This window comes from Heptranchias perlo, chromosome 13 (assembly GCF_035084215.1).
Source record: "Heptranchias perlo isolate sHepPer1 chromosome 13, sHepPer1.hap1, whole genome shotgun sequence".
Classification (NCBI taxonomy): Eukaryota; Metazoa; Chordata; class Chondrichthyes; order Hexanchiformes; family Hexanchidae; genus Heptranchias; species Heptranchias perlo.
Genome location: NC_090337.1, coordinates 63,996,711 through 64,018,667, shown reverse-complemented (window position 1 = coordinate 64,018,667; position 21,957 = coordinate 63,996,711). Strand labels below are relative to the sequence as shown.

The following is a 21,957-nucleotide window of genomic DNA, read 5'->3' as shown; positions in this document are numbered from 1 at the left end:
CTTGGGTCAAGAAGGGAAAAATCAATTAGAGTTCCTGCCTCTTTACTGTGGAGTGAGGGACACGTGAGTCTCCTGTAAGAACTGGAGCAGACTTGCCCGTCATCTCCCGTAGTCTGCCGACGCTCACCGCGGATATTAATAGGAAGCGATCTGGGCGAGGTAGCGGATAGTGAGTGGAGTCTGTGGAACCGTCCCCCAACAAGGGGTTAACGTCCCCTGGAGAGGAGGAGAGAACATTGGGGAGAAAACAAAAGAAAAAGAATGTAAATCTAAAGATAAAAATCCATGATCAGAATGATACCGTGTCTTAGAGGGTTAAATAATGAGGACAGGTTACGTAAGCTTGGCTCGTATTCCCTCAAGTATAGAAGATTGAAGAGTGATCTGATCGAGGTGTTTAAAATGATTAAGGGGATTCGATAGGGTAGATAAAGAGAATCTATTTCCTCTGGTGGGGGAATCAAGAACAAGGGGACATAATCTTAAAGTTAGAGCCAGGCTGCAGAGGAGTAAAATCAGGAAGTACTTTTCACACAAAGGATCGTGGAAATCTGGAACTCCCTTCCCAGAAGGTTGTGAATGTTGGGTCAATTGAAATTTTCAAGACTGAGATCGATAAGATTTTTATTAGGTAAGGGGACCAGGCGATACGGAGCAAAGTTGGGAAAAGGGAGTTGAGGTACAGGTCGGCCATAATCTAATTGAGCGGCGGAGCAGGCCCAAGGGACTGAAGGGCCTACTCCTGTTCCTATGAATAATCCGCTCTGCTCCTTTATTTACAGTACGAAGACAGACCAGCCCACCACAGAAAGCAGCAACCAAAAGCAAGTGGCCTCAAGCTGCAGCATCGAAGCCATCTCGAGTGATCGACTCGAAGCTCCATCAGACTGAGGTACCCAGACCTGCTCCGCGGCACCGAGCTGCCAGCCCTACCCGCTCCGCTGCACCCAGTGCCAGGTACAGCCCTCCAGCTCGATCGCAGGCTGCTTTGTAGGATGCTTTTGTTGTTGGGGGTCAGGGGTCATTACTCAGCGCTTTATAACATAATCCAGCGCAGACAGTCCAGTGCAGTGTCAGCACTCTCACCCGGTGTCCTGGTTAATATTTGTACCTCAACCAACATCACTAAAAACAGATTATCTGGTGGTTTATCTTATTTCTGTTTGTGGGACCTTGCTGTGCGCACATTTGCCTTTGCATCTCCCTACATTACAACAGTGACTACACATCAAGAGTTCCTCATTGGCTGTTTAACGCTTTGGGATGTCCTATGAAAGGCGCTACATAAATGCAAGTTCTTCCTTCTTTCTTTCTGGTAGCGGGGGTGAAATCTTTGTTTTGACGTCATCGGATCCGAGGTGGATATTTAAAGCAGGATCCCGCTGCCTTCCTGCGGCCGCCCCACTCCCCTGCTCGAAACAGCAGGTTAACATCGGGACACTGCGGGTTTAGAGGGGGGAAGTCGCTGCCCTCAGTTTAACTGCCCCTTTTAACTGGCAGGCTGGGGGAGTTAAAATCGGGATCTACATCTGCTGCACCCCCTTTATCTTTCCAATCAGTCACTTCAAAAAATAAATCTCTTAAATTTGTCAAATTCAATTTGCCTTTAAAAACAATCTGTGCTGACAGTCCTTGATTAATCCATGTGTTTCTAAATGCTCACTAATTTTATCTTTAATTGTGGATTCTAACAGTTTGCCCATCACTGATGTTAGACTAACGGTTCTATAGTTAGTTTATGTTTCTCTCTCTTCTTGAACTAAGGTTTACATTGACTACCTCTCAGTCCCATGGCACCAGTTGCAAATTTAACGAGGATTGTAAAATTGTAGCCCGAGGCTCTGCTATCTCCTCTCTGACATCTTTCTACAGCCCAGGTCGCAAATAGGAAATGCTGGAAAACACTCAGCAGGTCAGGCAGCATCTGTGGAGAGAGACACAGAGTTAAGGTTCCAGGTCGATGACCTTTCATCAGAACTGGGAGATGTTAGAGATTTAACAGTTTATAAACAAGTACGGAGCCAGGGAAAGGGGGGTTGGGGGGGGGGAAGGAAGGAAGAAGGGGTAGGGGAAAGAACTAAAGGGTGTGATAGGGTGGAGGACAGGAGTGATTAAATTAGAGAAGTGGTGGTGGTGCAAGGCGAGAGGAAGTGGGGTAATGGGAATAGTGAAGAACCTCTCTGAAATGTGCTGATTGACCCTTCATTGTCTTAAAAAAGAAAGACTTGCATTTATATAGTGCTTTTCACATCCTCAGGATGTCCCAAAGCGCTTTACAGCCAAAGAAATACTTTTGAAGTGTAGTCACTGTTGTAATGCAGCAACCAATTTGCACACAGCAAGATCCCACAAACAGCAATGACCAGATAATCTGTTTTTAGTGATGTGGGTTGAGGGATAAATATTGGCCAGGACGCTGGGAATAACTCTCCTGCTCTTCTTTGAAATAGTGCTATGGGATCTTTTACATCCACCTACAGAGAGGGTCTTGGTTTAATGTCTCATCTGAAAGATGGCACCATCCAACAATGCAGCACCCCCTCAGTGTTGCATTGGAGTGTCAGCCTAGATTTTATGCGCAAGTTTCTGGAGCGGGACTTGAACCCATGACCTGCTGACTCAGAGGCGAGAGTGCTACCACTGAGCCATGGCTGACACTTCTACAGTATTGAGTACACACAGTTCTGTTAATTACTTTGTCTGGTGCAGTCCTCACCACTTAAACTGTCCCCGCTTATCATGGGCAGCCGCCTATATCAGGCAAATGGTGCTAACCGTTTGCCATCACCGTAAGTGTAAGTTACAAAGGCGTCGCTTATAACGTATTAAATGCGCTGACTATTTTGGGCAGTTCATTAAGTTCTTACCCTGTATTTACCCATTTAAAAAGCCTCTGCTGATTTCAGCCAAAGTTGAGTCTTCAAGCAGTTTCAATCTGCTGTTCATGGATGTAACTGACAACAATTAGAGGCAGTCGCAAAGTGGTGACTGTCTGTTTTTTGGTTACTTCGCTTTCTAGTTTTACCGCCCACCGCATGTAGTGGGTAAATGGCGCTAACACCATCACGCCCGATATAAGCAGCGGGGCCTGTGCTCAATAGATCGAATGACCTTCGTTCCCTGCTCCTGCGGGGCGATGCCTGACCTTCACTTGGTAACTGCCGTCCAATGACCTGATTGAAATCAGAAGTTACCTGGGTGGATGAATCAGAGGGAGTGATCTGTATCCCAGCAGTCTGTTGATGCAACATCCATGACCTTAACAACAAGTTAGTGGATGACTCCATTGTGTGGGGATCTCTACAACATGTTTTACAGCTCATCGTTCTTCTGGTTTTCCTTCCTCTCTCCCCTCCCCTCCCCCGCCCCATGTTTCTCCTCCTTCCACGTTTCTGCAGCACCCCTCCATTCTCGTCTGACGATGACTCCGTTGTGGACAGTGCCTATGCCACCAGCGTGGGAGTCAAGGATCCGCTTAAAGTCCGTGTCATCCAGTCGAAGCCGAAGCAGAGCCAGGCAACCATGAGCGACGATGATGACTGGTCAGACACCGACATCTCGACGGGGCTGCTGAGTCCAGCCGCAGGGGCTCCCACGGACCGCACCCCACCAGGTATCGGCAGTGCGCTGGCGTTACTTGACTCTGACGTTGGATTCTTAAAGAACTTAAAGAATCTCAGCTGCTCAGATAGGCTGAAGGACTTTGGTTTATTTACTTTAGAGCAACGTAGACTCAGAGGTGATCTGATAGAGGCCTTTAAAATAATGAAAGGGCGGAATAATGTTGCTATTGATAGATTATTCCAGTTTAACAGATTAGGGAGGACCAGGGGGCACGAGTTTAAACCATGGAAGTTTAGGACTAGACTGGATGTTGGGTGGTTCTTCTTTTCCCAGAGAGTAGTGAGTCTCTGGAATGTGTTTCCGGCTGGTGTGGTGGGTGCCGACTCTCTGCCTTCAAGAGGGAGCTGGACTGGTTCCTGACTGGGGCAGAGATCACATCGTATAGAAGGTAAGTGTCTTTATAAATAACACTTGGTCCATGTGATCTCCTGGACTGGTTTCGATCACGTGAGGGGGTCGGAGAGGAATTTCCCAGAGTATTTTTTTTTCCCCTTATTGGCTCTGGGCTTTTTCCCTGGTCTTTTGCCTCTCACAGGAGATTAGATGACAGTGGGGGGGCGGGGGGGCGGCGGGGGTGGGGGAGGGCGGGGGGGGGCGGCGGGGGTGGGGGAGGGCAGGGGTGGGGGAGGGCGGGGGCGGCGGGGAGCAGGGGGAGAAGTGTTTTAATCTCGATGCTCCAACCATCAGGAGCGTGGGGCAGGCTTGATGGACCAGCTGGTCTTTTCCTACCCGGTAATTTCGTATGTTCATATGAATCAAACAACCCAACACTCGTGTGGTTTTTGCACTGACACGGAGGCTCGCTGAGTCTCACCCAGTATGTGCAGTGAACATAACCTGAGCAGTGAGAGTGCAGGGGGAGTTTTCTAATGAGCATGTGACACAGCACACCAGTTAGCACGACCAACACTCACTGACAAGAGCTCCTGCGCAGTGGTTATGTGACTGGACTAGTGATCTAGAGGCCTAGACTAATAATCCAGTTAGAACATGAGCTCAGATCCCATCACGACACTTTGAGAATTTGAATTCAGTTTTTAAAAATCTGGAAATAAAAAGCTGGCATCAGTAAAAGTGACCATGAAGCTGTCGGATTGTCTTAAAATGTCACTAATGTCCTTTACCGCCCCATTCTCAGGGCAACTAGGGATGGGCAATAAATGCCGGCCTCGCCGGTGATGCCCACATCCCGAGAATGATTTTTTTTTAAAAAAAGGCAACTTTACTCATGAACTCCCACATGGGAAGGCCCCGCTGTGGTTTGGGACAGGCCAGGAAGGTTCTCAGGTTTGATCCGGAGGCTTACGCTGTGTCAGCTAAAATGACCTCAACACCCTGGCCTAGGGAGGGGAAAAATGAGCCTCGGTTTCTACTAACGATCCCTATCCAGTGTCCCCCCCAACCCACCACGGTCATAATTGAACAGCTCAGCTACAGTCACTGTCTAAACTCACGCATGAAGCACTTGGGGAAGGTGTCGGAGGGCTGCCTGTGCCTGTAAGGCAGAATGCCTTATGGTGAGAAAAGGCAAGCGATGGGTGAACCAAAGAGAATCGTTGTGGTTTATAGCACAGAAGGAAGCCACTCGGCCCATTGTGTCTGTGCGGGCTCTTTGTTAGAGCAGTCTAAAATGAATCCCCTTGCCTCACTCACTCCGCACAGCCCTGTGGACGAACTCCAACTGACAACATAATGATTTTTCAAGGCCCCATTACAAATGTTCACATATCGTTGTGATTTGACTGTTCAACCCCCAGTGACCCAGAGGACCATGTACGATTGAACTCAATTTGAAGGGCGGGGGGAAAAGAATTGGGAATTGACATCATGAAAGGGAAGGCCACAGGGCAAAGAACAGAAAAACCAGGAAAGAGAGAAAACTAAAAAAGGGATTTTTTTTTTAAGTAATGTGTGCATGCATGGTGCCCGAGCTTAGGCCAATTGTGTATGCTGCATGGGGCTAACTGAGACCCAGGCTTCTGATGCACAGGTAGGCCTCTGCAATGAAATGATAATGGAATACAGTAGAGGTAACCGTGGGGATAACTGTCACCACTTTAGGAGGAATGATCAATATTTTTATGGGTTTTATGGTTTTGTTTTCAGCTGAGTTAGAAATAAAAATGGCAGCTGGAATCACCAAAAAAAATTGAGCGATGTGATTGGTTGAAATTTCAGTGGTTGCTTTTCCATGGGATCTGTATTTCAGCCAATCGTATGCTTATGTTGCTTCTTTGAGCCAATGAAGGGAACAAGGTCCCTGATTCTGCCCCCCTCTCTCTGCTACAGGCAGGTTTAATGCATAACTCATGACCTGTGAGTCCATTCATTCAGATTTTTGCTAATTTTGGTCCTTATAAAGTCATTGTAGGGAATGGAACAATTTCAAGTGCCCAGTATCTGCACCAATTGCTCGCAAGTTTCACTCTCGACTCTGCACCCAACATGTAACCACCAACCTTGCTTAGAGATGCACCCGACAGTACAGGTGTGGTAACTCCATTTCTCACATGACCCACCTTGTGGGTTTTTTGAGTAAGATTGCCCGTTGGTGCTGAATTACAAATGCTTTGCACCAGGAATTTACCCAACGTTGCCACACGGGACTCGACTATAGAATGTCTGCAGTCAGCAGATTGAGATTTGCATCTCATCACTCTAGGTTGGATTCAAGTGCATGTCCCAGAGTTGAAAAGACAGTGCACTACCCCTCTGGACCACCCAGTTCCCTTTTACTCTCATTTGAACCTGATTTTCCCTCAGGCAGTTACTAAGTATACCTCTGAATCTTCTCCAGCCTTGCATTCTCTCCAGTGTCCCATGCTCCTCCGATTCTGTCCTTTTGTGCAACCCCTTCCTTCCAACCCACCTTCTGTATCACAGACTTCAACCACCTGGGCCCTGCTCCTTGGAATCCCTTGCCATCCTCAAGGATGTAGATGATGATGATGATGATGTTGATCTTGATGATGTTGATACTAGGACCACTGCTTTTTTTGATATATATTAATGACTTGGGTGTACAAAATTTCAAAATTTGCTGATGACACAAAACTTGGAAGTGTAGTAAACAGTGAGAAGGATAGTAATAGACTTCAAGAGGATGTAGACAGGCTGGTGGAATGGGCGCGCACATGGTAGATGAAATTTAATGCAGAGAAGTGCGATGTGATACATTTTGGCAGGAAGAATGAGGAGAGGCAATATAAACAAAATGGTACAATTTTAAAGGGGTGCAGGAGCAGAAAGACCTGGGGGTATATGTGCACAAATCTTCAAAGGTGGCAGGACAGGTTGAGAAAGCGGTTAAAAAGGTATAGGGATCCTGGGCTTTATAGAGGCATAGAATACAAAAGCAAGAAAGTTATGTTGAACCTTTATAAAACACTGGTTCGGACACAACTGGAATATTGTGTCCAATTCTGGGCACTGCACTTTAGGAAGGATGTGTAGGCCTTAGAGAGGGTGCAGAAAAGATTTACTAGAATGATACCAGGGATGTGGGACTTCAGTTATGTGGAGAAATTGGAGAAGCTGGGGTTATTCTCAAACGACCAAAGGCGGCATGAGGAAAATCTTTTTTACGTGGTGAGTAGCTTTGATCTGGAATGCGCTGCCTGAAAGGGCGGTGGGAGCAGATTCAGTCATGGCTTTCAAAAAGGAATTGGAAAAATACTTGAAGGGAAAAAATTTGCAGGGCTATGGGGGAAGAGCAGGGGAATAGGACTAACTGGATTGCTCTTACAAAGAGCAATCCAGTTAGTCCTTCTCTGCTGTAACCATTCGATGATTCTATGATGATGACGGTGACGATGTTGATCTTGTTGACGATGTTGATGTTGACGACGATGATGACGATATTGACGACGATGATGACGACGATATTGATGTTGATAATGAAGATGATGTAAATGATGTTGATGGTGTTGATGATTGCTAATGTTGATAATGGTGATGCTGATGATGATGAAGAAGATGATAATGTTGATGTTGATAATGCTGATGACAATGATGTTGATGGTAATGAAGATGATGATAGAGATGTTGATAATGAAGATGATCATGTTGGTGATGGTGATATTGATGATGTTGATACTGATGGTGATGATTAAGAAGATGAAGATGATTGTTGATAATGAAGATGATGATCATGGTGATGATATTGATGATATTGATATTGATAATGATGTTGATATTGATAATGATGTTGATGTTGATAATGATGTTGATGTTGATAATGATGTTGATGTTGATGGTGATGATTATGATGACTGATGAAAATGATTATGATAATGAAGATGATGATGATGAAGATGTTCATGTTGATGGTGATGATGACATTAATGATGATGAAGATGATAATGTCACATAAGTACATAAGAATGCATTGATTACGATCTTCCAGAATTCCCTAGATTCTTGAATGGTCCCAGTGGATTGGAAGGTAGCAAATGTAACCCTGCTATTCAAGAAAGGAGGGAGAAAGTAAACAGAGAACTATAGGCCAGTTAGCTTGACATCAGTTGTCGGGAAAGTGCTGGAATCCATTATTAAGGAAGTAGTAACAAGGCACTTAGAAGATCATAATATGATTAGGCAGAGTCAACATGGTTTTATGAAAGGGAAATCGTGTTTGACAAATTTATTAGAGTTTTTTGAGGATGTAGCTAACAGGGCAGATAAAGGGGAGCCAGTGGATTATTGTATATTTGGATTATCAAAAGGCATGCGATAAGGTGCCACATAAAAGGTTGTTACGTAACATAAGGGCTCATGGGTTTGGGGGTAACATGTTAGCATGGATAGAGGATCGGTTAATGGATAGAAAACAGAGAATAGGGATAAACGGGTCATTTTCAGGTTGGCAGGCTGTAACTAGTGGGGTGCCGCAAGGATCAGTGCTTGGGCCTCAGCTATTTACAATCTATATTAATGACTTAGATGTAGGGACTGAGTGTAATGTATCCAAGTTTGCTGATGATGCAATGCTAGGTGGGAAAGTAAGCTGTGAGGAGGACGCAAAAAGTCTGCAAAGGGATATAGACAGGTTAAGTGAGTGGGCAAGAAGGTGCCAGATGGAGTATAATATGGGGAAATGTGATGTAGGAAGAATTGAAAAACAGAATACTTTTCAAATGGTGAGAAACTATTAAATGTTGGTGTTCAGAGAGACTTGGGTGTCCTCGTACAAGAAACACAAAAGTTAGCATGTAGGTACAGCAAGCAATTAGGAAAGCAAATGCTATGTTGGCCTTTATTGTAAAGGGGTTGGACTGATGTCAGGCTAACTGGCCTGTAGTTCCCTGTTTTCTCTCTCCCTCCTTTCTTGAATAGCAGGACTACATAAGAAACCAATGCATTCTTATGTTCCTATCTAACATTATCATCTTCATCATCATTGTCAATATCGCCAACATCAACATGATCATCTTCATCATGGTGATGGTGATGATGTTGTTGAATTTGATGATTGTGTTGATTTTGATCTTAATCTTGATGATGACAGTGATGTTGATGATATTGTTGATGACAATGAAGATGATAATGATGATTATGTTAATGGTGATGATGAAGATGACGATGATGAAGATGACGATGATGAAGATGATGATGTTGATGACAATGATGATGTTGATGACGTTGATGTTGATGGTGGTGTTGATGTTGGTGGTGCTGGTGATTTTGTTGATGATGAAAATTATGATGATCATTTTGATGGTGATGAAGACATTGATGATGAAGTTGATAATGATGATGTTGTTGATGTTGATATTGATATTGATGATGGTGATGATAATGATAATGATGTAGATAATGATGATAATTTGATATTGATGGTGACAATGATGTAGATTTTAATCTCGTTGATAATGAAGATGTTATTGATGATGGTGTTGATGTCAATAATGTTGATAATGAAGATGATAGTGTTGATGGTAATGATGTTGATAGTGATGGTGTTGGTGATAATGTTGATGGTGATAATAAAGATGATATTGGTGATGACAGTGATATTGAAGATGATAATGTTGATGCTGACGAAGATGATCATTTTGATGTTGATGACAATAATGTTGATAATGAAGATGATAATTTGATGTTGATGTTGACTATGTTGACCATAATCTTGTTGATAATGAAGATGATGTTGGTGTTGATGACAATAATATCGATAATGATGTTGATAATGAAGATAAAAATGTTGATGTTGATACTGATATTGATGACAATGATGATAATGAAGATGATAATGGTGTTGGTGATAATATTGATGGTGATGATGAAGATGATGTTGATGGTGAAGATGGTAATGAAGATGATGGTAATGAAGACGATGGTGGTGTTGAAGAAGATTATGTTAATGTTGATGGTGATAATGATGGTGATAGTTGGTGATGATGAAGATGATGATGCCGGTAATGATGCTGGTAATGAAGATAATGTTGTTGATATTTATGTTGATGATGTTGATGGTGATGGTGAAGGTGAAGATGATGGTGAAGATGGTGACTGTTAATGTTATTGATGGTGGTGAAGGTGATATTGATGTTGATAATGATGAAAATGATAAAGTTGATGGAGATGGCGATGATGATGTTGATGATTTTGGAGATGACAATGGTGATGATGGTGATGGTGAGATGATGGTAAAGATGGTGGTGATCATGGTGAAGATGGTGGGGGTGATGTAGATGATAATGAAGATGTTGGTGGTGATGAAGATGGTGATGGTAATGATGAAAATGGCGATGGTGATGATGTTGGTGATGATGGTGGTGCTGAGGTGTTGATGTTGATATTGATGATGGTGATGATGAAGAAGATGATGGTGACGGTGCTAGATGGTGGTGATGAAGATGGTGATGGTGGTGATAAAGATGGTGATGGTGGTGATATTGATGAAAGTGGTGGAGATGGTGATGGCGAGGATGGTGATGTTGATGACAATGATGATAATGGTGGCGGAGATGATGTGTGTGTCTTAAACATGTTATAACCAAACCATTGCTGGGGAAGTGTGCTCTGGACAGTGTCTGAGATGCTGTTTTCTTTCCCCTGTTCCCTAGGGACTATGATTCAAAGCATTACTAAGAGTCTGGAGAAGCAGCTAAGTTCTCCAGCGAAGAAACCCATCGGGGGTGTTAAACTCATATCTGCTCCCCAAGCTACACCTCGATCGTCTCCAAAAGACAGCTCCATCGTCAAGAAGTTGCAGGTAATGAGGCCCTCGATACCGTTAACTGGCGCACTCTGACTTCCTTTTTTGTCCCCTGTACGTTGCAGTAGTTATTCCAATTATTTCTATTTACCTGGCTGGGGGTGGGGGGCAGGAGAGAGTTCTTTGTGAGATGAGATTTTTCTCTGCTTTCAAGCAGATTATTGTTACTTTGATTATTGGGCGGAAGCAGACAGGAAGAAAGGTAAGGGACATTGAATGGGAAAGAAAAGTCTCTTCTGTTCCCATGAAAAGTGCCAGCTGGGCCTGCTGACTATGTTTATTGCCTTTCTGGGATCGTGATTCCGCATTAGACCCACGATGGTCTGGCCTTTGACTTACATTATAATGAGGCCTTGTTGGGATGCTCTGGTGGATGTAAAGGATCACCAGTTGCAGAGGAGCAGGGAGTTCTCCCGGTGTCCGGGTCAACATTCCTCCCTCAACCATCAAAAACAGATTTTATCATCGATTGTTCATTTGCTGTTTGTTGGACCTCGCTGTGCGCAAATTGGCTGCTGGGTTTGGCTACATAACAACAGTGACTAAAACCTCAAAAGCGATCCATTGGGTGTAAAGTGCTTTGGGGATGTGTTGAGGATGTGAAAGGCGCCATCCAAATGCAAGTTCCTTCTTAACGATAGAAAGAAAGACCGTGCATTTATATAGTGCCTTTCACGACCTCAAAACGCCCCAAAGCGCTTTACAACCAATGAAGCACTTTTGAAGTGTAGTCACTGTTGTAATGTAGGAATTCACCCATTCCCTAATGTTCTTTTCTCCTGACTCATGTTTGGGTATGGTTCCATAGACGGCGGCTTATGTCAACAGGTGAAGCTGTTCCTAGTGCTGTGCCTTACTGCAGACCAGCTGAGAGCTCTGCAACCATTTCACAATAACCTGCTGAATCACGGTGAAGAACTACTGTACAGGTTTCAAGAGAGTTGTGTGCTTATCAGTCAAGTACCTTCTCCCTCATTCCCCTCATTCCCTCCCCCCACCACCCCCCCACCCCGCCTCGGGTTTTCTTCCTATCTTTTGTGAAGGCTCTGTTTCTTACGGTCTGCAGTTCCACAGGCACTGCCTGTTTCCTAGTGCCTCACTGAGGTGGCCATTCTTCACGAGTGAGCCTAGACAGCGAGCGTCAACGGCCTACACAGCACAGCTGAGAGGATCCCATTCTCACTCAACATCTGCACGTATATCCCTGCGGGGGTCACTGGATAATGATCGGGAGGAGGGAGCCCTGGACAATATTTCCCTTCCCTAGCCCAGGTGTGCCCCAACTTAGCTCAACTAACCCACTGGGAATCAAGCTGGAGCCTTTCTGATTTGGGTGGGTCATTTTGCCACATTCATTTTGCCATGCGGGTACGGTAGTGTAGTTGTTAGATTGGACTAACAATCCAGAGAACAGGAGTTCATATTCCACCATAGCAGATTGAGAATTTGAATTCAGTTTAAAGAAAAGCCTGGAAATTAAAAGCTGGTATCAATAAAAGGGACCTTGAAGCAGTTGGATTGTGGTAAAAACCCAACTAATGTCCTTTAGGAAAGGAAACCTGCCATCCTTTCTTGGTCTGGCTTATGTGTGACTCCACTCCCACACCAATATAGTTGACTCTTAACTGCCTTCTGAAGTGGCCTGACAAGCCATTCGGTTACCACAACCTTCTTGGGGATGGGCAATAAATGCTGGCGACACCCACACCCAAGAATGAATAAAGAAAAACGAATCTACTGTCCCACTGGGGCAGCTCACCAAAGATGACCCTGAGCCTTCAGGGTTGCATTCTTTGGTATTACACTGGTGCCTAACCCATTTCAACATTAAATGAAGATTTTTTTCACCCCATTTTGTGCACATTAAATCAGGGCATACTCTCACTCACACTCATGCACACTCACACTCACACTCATGCACACACCCACTTACACACTAACACACACACATTCACTCAGACTCGTGCACACTCACACTTATGCACACACCCACTCACTCACACTAACACACACACATTCACTAACACTCGCGCACACTCACACTCACAGGGACTTCAGCTGCCTTTCATGCCCTACTTGTTTCCTTCCCCCCCAGGGTATCTCAGTCGTGGCATATGCCGGGATTGAACCATCTCTGCTTTCTGTTGGCAGCTGTCAGATGACGAAGAGAGTGAGCTGGACATCTCGTCCATCGAGGACGTGTCGGAAGAGTTTGCTTTGAAGGGAAGGATCTCGAAGCCAGTGGCAGTGCCCAGGCAAAGTGTCGAGCCGTCCCTCTCTCAGGGAACCAGTGTCTGGAGCTCATCGGCCAGCAGAGGGGCAGGTTGGTAGCGAGAACTACCTGCATGCTGAACTTAACACTCAACCAAAAGAAAAGGACTGCTTTGTTTTTTTGCTTGCAAGTTTTTAAATCAAAGTGACACTGTCTTTTGCACAGCCATAATTCACCTTTGACCTCGGCATTTACTGGATATGGGGCTTGTAAAAAGACTAGCTGGAAATGTGAGTGTTTTAAAAGAAAATCATAACATTTATTTTTAACCTCTTTTAATAAAAATTCAGTTATGATACTGTTTAATGGGGTCAGCTGAGAGGAAGGGAAGGGGTTTCCTTGAGACGATGCTGTGTGTTGCAGTATTTGTCAGTAAACGCTCTCTTCCTGTCAGCTGACACTGTGATACTCCCCATCTGGTGTCATAACCTTGTTAACCCCCCCACTTCCTGTCACATGATGCAGAACTGGGCTATAGTGTTTTTCCTCATTTGCTCCCATGCTCTGTTGAAGATGTTGCCTCAGGCTGGGAGGCCAGGTTCACCGTTTACAGGCCACCCTCGGGTAGTTCACCCAAGCATTGTGAATATCGACAGGCTGTTTGACAGCGGAAGGCATCACAGATGCACCCAGTTCTGTCCTTGCTTGATGTACACACATACGCACCTCTTAACAATAGAAGGTTGCTCAACGCCAGTCAGAATTTTATCCTGTCCCCTAAGATACTGGAGTGTAGCCAGTGACTGGCCCTACCTCAGCATGCGTCTGTGCCGTCTTGATAGGAGAGGAGAGCAGTGAAATCCACTTCTCTGATCTGAGAGACTGGGACACTGTAAATTTCACCGCAGCACATCCTTAGGACACACAACCTCATAGTCCAGTACAGTACAGTATAACGCAGTACAGTACATTCCAGTACAGTATAACGCAGAACAGTGCATTCCAGTACAGTATAACACAGTACAGTGCATTCCAGTACAGTATAACACAGTACAGTACATTCCAGTACAGTATAACGCAGTACAGTACATTCCAGTACAGTATAACGCAGTACAGTGCATTCCAGTACAGTATAACGCAGTACAGTACATTACAGTACAGTATAACACAGTACAGTACATTCCAGTACAGTATAACACAGTACAGTACATTCCAGTACAGTATAACAGAGTACAGTGCATTCCAGTACAGTATAACGCAGTACAGTACATTCCAGTACAGTATAACACAGTACAGTACATTCCAGTACAGTATAACGCAGTACAGTACATTCCAGTACAGTATAACACAGTACAGTGCATTCCAGTACAGTATAACGCAGTACAGTACATTCCAGTACAGTATAACACAGTACAGTGCATTCCAGTACAGTATAACAGAGTACAGTACATTCCAGTACAGTATAACAGAGTACAGTGCATTCCAGTACAGTATAACGCAGTACAGTACATTCCAGTACAGTATAACACAGTACAGTACATTCCAGTACAGTATAACGCAGTACAGTACATTCCAGTACAGTATAACACAGTACAGTGCATTCCAGTACAGTATAACGCAGTACAGTACATTCCAGTACAGTATAACACAGTACAGTGCATTCCAGTACAGTATAACGCAGTACAGTGCATTCCAGTACAGTATAACAGAGTACAGCCCAGTCGCGAGCGTGCACACCGTCACCTTATGCCGATTTTATATCCCATCTACTACCCTTAATTGATCTGCTTATTGATGGCAGAATTATGGGAATTAACAAATTGGAACCTCTTTCTGTTAATGATCAGAATCTATTCTGGTTTCTATTGTGACCAGTCTGTACTCTGATGGGGGAAGAGGAGTGTTTAGAGTTGATCGTGTGATGTTATATATAAATTTTGTATAGGGCAAATTCACTGATCCCAGTGAGGGGATGCGCTCAAAGGGAGCACAGGTTAGGGAATAGCCTCTGCAGTGTTGGAGTCCACCGATCAGCAGCATTTTCTTCGAGCATGCCCCTCCACTGGGATCACTGAGTGTATCCTTATACTTATTCTGAAACTGTGTCTCGTTCTCTATTGTGTGAAACAGAATAAACAAATTGCGTCTTCAGTACATTTCATTACTGCCTCCAGTGCTCTGAAAGCGTCTTCTAGAAGTGGTGTATTTGTCACATCACACTGCCGCTGGCAGGATAACTGTTGCAATTGGTCTCTCCAGGGTGTTAAGCTTTAAAATTGCAGCGTCGCTGAATTTTCCTCATGGGCAGCACTGCCTAGAATATTGGGAAATTCTCCGGAGGTTTTTGCACCTCACTGGTACCTTCACCTATGTTGTCAGTATAGCTATCATTCTTGCTGTTTGCTCCACACCTGCTCTATTGCTGTTGGGAAATTCCTGAAGAGGGTCTTGCTGTGAATTTTTATTTGTCGGTCACAATGAAAATAAGATTTACGATTTGTTCTTAAGCGTGTAAAGTCCTGTTACACAGCGTGAAATTAAATGAGAAAATAGCATTTAGCCCACCAACTCCACAGGCCATGTACAATCTGCCTTATCATTGGTTGTATCTTCTCATTGATCATGCCCTACCATGGACTCTACCTTGTCAGCGGCTCTACGTGTTCATCAAACCCACCCCCGCCGTCGTCCCCACCCCCGCCGTCGTCCCCACCCCCGCCGTCGTCCCCACCCCCGCCGTCGTCCCCACCCCCGCCGTCGTCCCCACCCCCGCCGTCGTCCCCACCCCCGCCGTCGTCCCCACCCCCGCCGTCGTCCCCACCCCCGCCGTCGTCCCCACCCCCACCGTCGTCCCCACAATGGAATTTATCCTCTTATGGACTGTACCCCATCGTCGACTGTACCCCATCATATGGAGGAGGGCATCGTAGCTGAACTAGATCCTGTCCTTAACTCACGTCCAAAAAGATGGCCTTTTAAGTAGGGCCTATTGGAGAGAGATCAGGAGCAGGAACCTTGGCCAATTTTTCTTTTTCTTTTATATTCTCTTTTATTCCTCCCTTGGCAACCTGGAGAAAGTGAGACCAATTTAAACTACTGCCCCGGCTGAGGTCAACCTGCTCAGCACAGACTGGGCATCAAACCTGGGCCTCCCTGGTCTGGCATCACTCAGTACCACACTTGCCAGAATATTTATCAACTGAGACACCAAGCCACTCATTGGCCTTTTAAGGCAAGCCTCACTTTCGAGCAGTATGACTTCTTGTAGGCTTCTTCCTCTGCATAACATTTCCCTTAAACTGAAGGTGACATGAGTTGGAATCACTTAGTCAAATGCCCATATTTGGAAATTGCAGTGTTTATAAGGGTTGTGATGTCCAGGTGTATTGGTCTTGATGTCCTTCTTAAGCGAGAGGCAGAGAGGAAGAGGACAGGCCTGAATAATTATCAGTAACAGAGCTGCAGTGCTCACTAAATAAAAGCTGTCACTGGCTCGTGCTTTCTGCACGTCTCCCTCGTAGCAGATTGGAGCCGTACACTGTATCTCTGGGCACGGTACCAGTCAGCGATGCTTCCCCCCACCCCCCACGTCCCATTAACGCGAAAGCTCCACTCGCTCGTACCATCTGCGCTGCTGTCCTGGACACTGCCTGATTAACCTCAGCCCCGTCCGCAACTGACACCAAGCGCACTCGAGCTATGTACAGGTAGGTGTTTGTATCACTCCCCCCGCCTCCGGGGTCCAAAGGAGCTCCAACACACCTTAATCAGGAGAGTGATTAATACTCGGTTGACTGTGACGCATCGAGAAAGCCCACATCAGTTCGATTAACGCCCTTCCTGGCATATTTGCCTTACCTGGCACATACAAAAGCAGCAAAGCACTTATCTGATCTCAGTATCTGCTCAGAGGCTGGAACCTGCTGCCCGTAACCATGGCTCCCGTTGATAAGCAGCGATACTGTTTTTAAGTTTCATTGAGATCCTCTGTTGTTTTTTTGAGGGTGATGTGTTTGGACTGGTGTGGCTTCTGTCAGCAGTTGAAGCTGCTGCCTTGCCACCTATCATCCAGTTCTACATAATGCTACGTAGCTACAGCCCAGTTTTGACCGGGTCCTGTACCTCCTGGTCAAGTGTCCCCACTCAGCATTCTTCCTTTCTCTCGTGTGGGTGCTGATGAACGCTGGAATGCACTCCCATCAACTACCCTCTGCTTCACCCATTGTGTGTGAACCAAGACCGTGAGCATTAGCAGGGACATTCGACTGTGTGGGGTTGCAAGACCCCGGTCTGATCCTGTCCACGCATGATATCCATGCACAAGCAACTGCCAGCAGGGGTCCCCAGATATCGATCGGGAGCAGGGACCCTTTGCTCAAAATGTTTTTTCTTGCCTCTCCTAAGCTCGGGGATACTGGAGCTGATTGCAGAGATACTGAGGCCGCCATCCCAGCTAAGCGAGTGGCCACCCATGTGAGTGAACTCAGCCCAGGCCTGAGATCAGCTAATAGCACAGGCCAGCGACCAAACCCTGGCAGCTTTCTGGTTGTGCCGTTCGATTGCGCTAGGCAGCCCGCTCACAGGTGATGGAGGTGGGAATTTGTTCTTGGACTCGGGGAGTCAGAGTTAATGACAAGTTGGTCGGTGATCTCAGATCAGTTATTACGCAGAGAAAGTCAACAAAAATTGCTCAATGCTAAATCTCATTGTAGGACCATTTTCCGAACCAAATGCTAAGACACCTGTGACACACCCAAGACTGTACAAATACTCAACCAACCCATTCAGCTGAGACTTGTTTGTGTAGCGTGATGGTGAAATGGTCTTGAGCTTAAACACTGAGGCATTCGAATGTAAAGGATTGATTGAAAGCAAGTCACAGAGTTTGATATACAGAATTAAGGGTACAAACATCCTCATAATTGAGCTAAAACTCAAAGTATTTTTACCCGTCTGCAACAGTTTTCCCTTTCATTTATCTTTGCATTTTTTAGACTCGACCTCCATTTTGTGGAGTCTATAGTATGGACTAGGCTCAGTGGTAACACTCTTGCCTCTGAGTCAGAAGGTTGTGGGTTCAAGCCCCACTCCAGAGAGTTTGAGCATATAATTTAGTCTAACACTCCAGTGGAGCACTGAATTATAATTAAATGGCTTTCAGAAAAGGTCCTCTGAATTTCGATTCCTTCTCGGGTTGTTCTCTCATTCCCCCTCTCCCCCAGTTCTCCCTTCATAGTATAGTAGTATTTCATTTAGCAAATCCGTGCTAACTTTTATCTCCCGTGCGGGGTGGGGTGGTTCCTGCCCTGGTGTGATGCCACAGTCTCTGCCTCCAGGACTTCCCACGAGTGGCCATTCTTCATCCATGAGCCTAGACAGTGAACTTTGGCCGTCTATTCGGCCATGGAGGGCATTGCGGCTGAGCACAATCCTGTTTTCATCTGACAGGGGTCACTGCCTAGCAAGGTGGGAGCCTCGGCACCACTGCGCTTAATGAAATCAGGTAACTTAGCAAAGGCCAGGTCTAGAGCCTGGTATATTTCATCAGTGAGCAGTGCCTTTATTGATGACTCCAGCCCTCATGGTTTTGATCATAATATACTTGGGTATTGGAGGTGATTCCTCCAATTTGCACTCCCTGTGGGGAGTGTCACACACCGGGAACGCATCTCGCACACTCGTGAACACACCAGAATGATATCAGGGATGAGGGACTTCAGTTATGTGGAGGGACTTCAGTTATGTGGAGAGACAGGAGAAGCTGGGATTGTTCTCCTTAGAGCAGAGAAGCTTATGGAGAGATTTAATAGAGGTGTTCAAAATTATGAAGGGTTTTGAAGTAAATGTGAAACTGTTTCCACTGGCAGGAGGGTCGGTAACCAGAGGACACAGATTTAAGATAATTGGCAGAAGAACCAGAGGGGAGATGAGAAGAAATGTTATTTTAAGCAGTGAGTTGTTATGATCTGGAATGCGCTGCCTGAAAGGGGGGGGGGGGTGGAAGCAGATTCAGGAACAACTTTAAAAAGAATTGGAGCATTTACGTCCCAGAAAAAGCAGTTCATGAGGGACACTTGAGAACACTTGGACTTCATTTTTCAATCACCCTTTTCCATCCATTCAATACAACACTTTTTTATTTTTATTTTAAGAAATAAAGCCTCACATTCTTACTTAACACAAAGCCAAAGATCTAAACACGACAGCGGTAAGGACAAACTGACAGAAGTAATGATGAGGTACCCTAGTGGTTATGGCACTGGCCTAGCAACCCAAGAGTTCAGAGTTCAAATCCCACCATGAAATTGAATTTTTAAAAATCTGATAATTTGTGGACTGGCATCAGGAAACCTGCTGAGTGTTGTAAAAACCCAGCTGATTCATTAATGTCCTTCACTGGAGAGAACCTATCTGGTCTGGCCTACACGTGACTCCATTCGCCGCTATGTGGTTAACTCTTAATGCCTTCAGGGCAATTAGGAATGGGCAACTAAATGTGGCCTTGCCAGTGTCGCCCACATCCCAAGAACAAATTTAAAACTAAAAGGAGGAAGAAATCTACGTTTAAAATTGTGTACGCTAACGGTTTGCTGGGTCCACCAGTCTTTGTGCTTGACTCCGTCTGAGCTCCACGCTTGTGTCGTAGCCTAGCAACAGAGCCCGTCTATCCACTGCTCTGCATTAAGTAGCATGCAACCATGTAACTAAAGTGCCATTCAACCATTCTGCAGTGCTGCTTAACACGATGCCTTGATGTAGTTTTGTGAAAGAGTATTTCATGTTTTAAAGATTAAGCAAAGGGGGACTGGGTGATGCCCTGGGTTAGATTGTGGCCTTTGCTTTTGGTAACTGGATTCAAATCCAACCCAAACTGATGGACAAAAGTCTCCTCTGCTTTCAGGCTGTAAGGACCCAATGTGGAATGGACTTGGGTAGTCGCTGCCCCAATTAAAGGTGGAAGAGAGTTCAGAGCACAAAATGCTGCTAATTTTTTTAAAATTCGTTTATGGGATGTGGGCATCGCTGGCAAGGCCAGCATTTATTGCCCATCCCTAATTGCCCTTGAGAAGGTGGTGGTGAGCCGCCTTCTTGAACCGCTGCAGTCCATGTGGTGAAGGTTCTCCCACAGTGCTGTTAGGAAGGGAGTTCCAGGATTTTGACCCAGCGACGATGAAGGAACAGCGATATATTTCCAAGTCGGGATGGTGTGTGACTTGGAGGGGAACGTGCAGGTGGTGTTGTTCCCATGTGCCTGCTGCCCTTGTCCTTCTAGGTGGTAGAGGTCGCGGGTTTGGGAGGTGCTGTCGAAGAAGCCTTGGCGAGTTGCTGCAGTGCATCCTGTGGATGGTACACACTGCAGCCACGGTGCGCCGGAGGTGAAGGGAGTGAACGTTTAGGGTGGTGGATGGGGTGCCAATCAAGCGGGCTGCTTTGTCCTGGACGGTGTCGAGCTTCTTGAGTGTTGTTGGAGCTGCACTCATCCAGGCAAGTGGAGAGTATTCCATCACACTCTTGACATGTGCCTTGTAGCTGGTGGAAAGGCTTTGGGGAGTCAGGAGGTGAGTCACTCGCCGCAGAAGACCCAGCCTCTGACCTGCTCTTGTAGCGCAGATCACACACAGTCAGCTGGGTGGCTCTTGTTAAAAATATGAATGTGCAGTGGGGGGGACTTCTGTTAGGGCTGAGGCACATTTCATCAAAGAAAATAATAATAGTATAAATTTCTGGGTTTTTTTTGGTCATTGTACTTAATTCTGCCAGGCCAGTGACAAAGATTACAAGAGAAAAGCAAACCGGAGTGAGGCCTATAAACACAAAGTGTAAAAATAAAGCCTTTCCATCATGTATTTTACACCACTTTCTGAAACATTGTCGCTGCTTCTTGTGATAATATTCCTGTACTTTTTGCGGAATATTTATGAATAATAAAAAAAAAAGTACATATTCATATTAATAGTTTAAAAAAAACACAAAGTACGTGCATCCTACTGAACCCCAGGGGTGGGATTGTGAAAAAATGAATCAGGTGCTAACCAGGGGAGGACAATGAATGGGAAACCTGATGGATGAGTTCTGCTTTTAAGCAATTCCTACTATGGATTCATACCCTCTTGAAATTGGTGTTTTGAGTCATCAAGGCACCAAAAAATCTTCAACCACTCCCAAGGTTGAAATCCTCTGCTTGGCCTCCTCCCAGTATTGTCTATTGGCCACAAGACTCGTCTCTTGCTCCTTGCCCATCCCTGGCCTATTCCCTAACTTCACTGGTGGCAACAATGTTGGTCCAGCCCCAACTAAAGGGTAGGTGGAGGTGGGAGGAAAGGTTGTACTGAGCGGGAGGAGAGTCTGAAGCTAACACCAGGGGGATGTAGGGGAGGAGGGCTTGAGATGGAGACTTGCTGGGGAGCAGATGAAGGGATATTTCAAATGAATGAAGGGGAAGGGGGAATCGTGCAGATGGTGAGAGAGGGGGATCTTGGAGACATGGACCAAGTGAAAGAGGAGGTAATGGCTTTAAGTTCAAAACTGAGAAAATATTGGCACTAGTGTTGCACTTTTATGCTTCACTTCCCTTGCACTCACGTGTGGGAGACGCCGGAGATGGAGATAAAGAGGACCCTCTTGCTCTCTCTTATTCTCCTGTTCCATGATCCCACAGTGAAGATCAGGAACCTTCCAGGTTGGAGATCATGCCCGCTACCTAAAGCCTTCATAGTCTAATTTTCTACCTCTCTCCTGCTTAGTCCGCTGCACCTGGGCACTATCCAGTTTGAAACAGGCAGAACGGTCCAGTCTCCACATTGACACAATTTGGCGTTACTTGCTCATCGAGCTAATGGAACATAGGAACAGGAAAAAACGATTTGGTCCAATAATCCCATCCCTTTTGGATAGATCATTC

The 21,957-nt window shown here is 45.4% G+C and overlaps 1 protein-coding gene across 4 annotated transcripts in view; it reads left to right on the top strand.

The window, feature by feature from the left end:
* Positions 1-21,957, top strand: part of dzip1l (DAZ interacting zinc finger protein 1-like) — a 300,747-nt gene that overhangs the window by 234,163 nt on the left and 44,627 nt on the right. For 3 of the 4 annotated variants that reach the window (XM_067995596.1, XM_067995594.1, XM_067995593.1), the window contains exons 13-16: positions 783-957; positions 3,399-3,613; positions 10,692-10,840; positions 12,995-13,166. In XM_067995596.1, coding sequence (XP_067851697.1) covers positions 783-957; positions 3,399-3,613; positions 10,692-10,840; positions 12,995-13,166 — 711 coding nt within the window. Of the gene's footprint in view, positions 1-782; positions 958-3,398; positions 3,614-10,691; positions 10,841-12,994; positions 15,210-21,957 lie in introns of those variants that run through there. The other variant, XM_067995595.1, reaches the window with a different exon arrangement.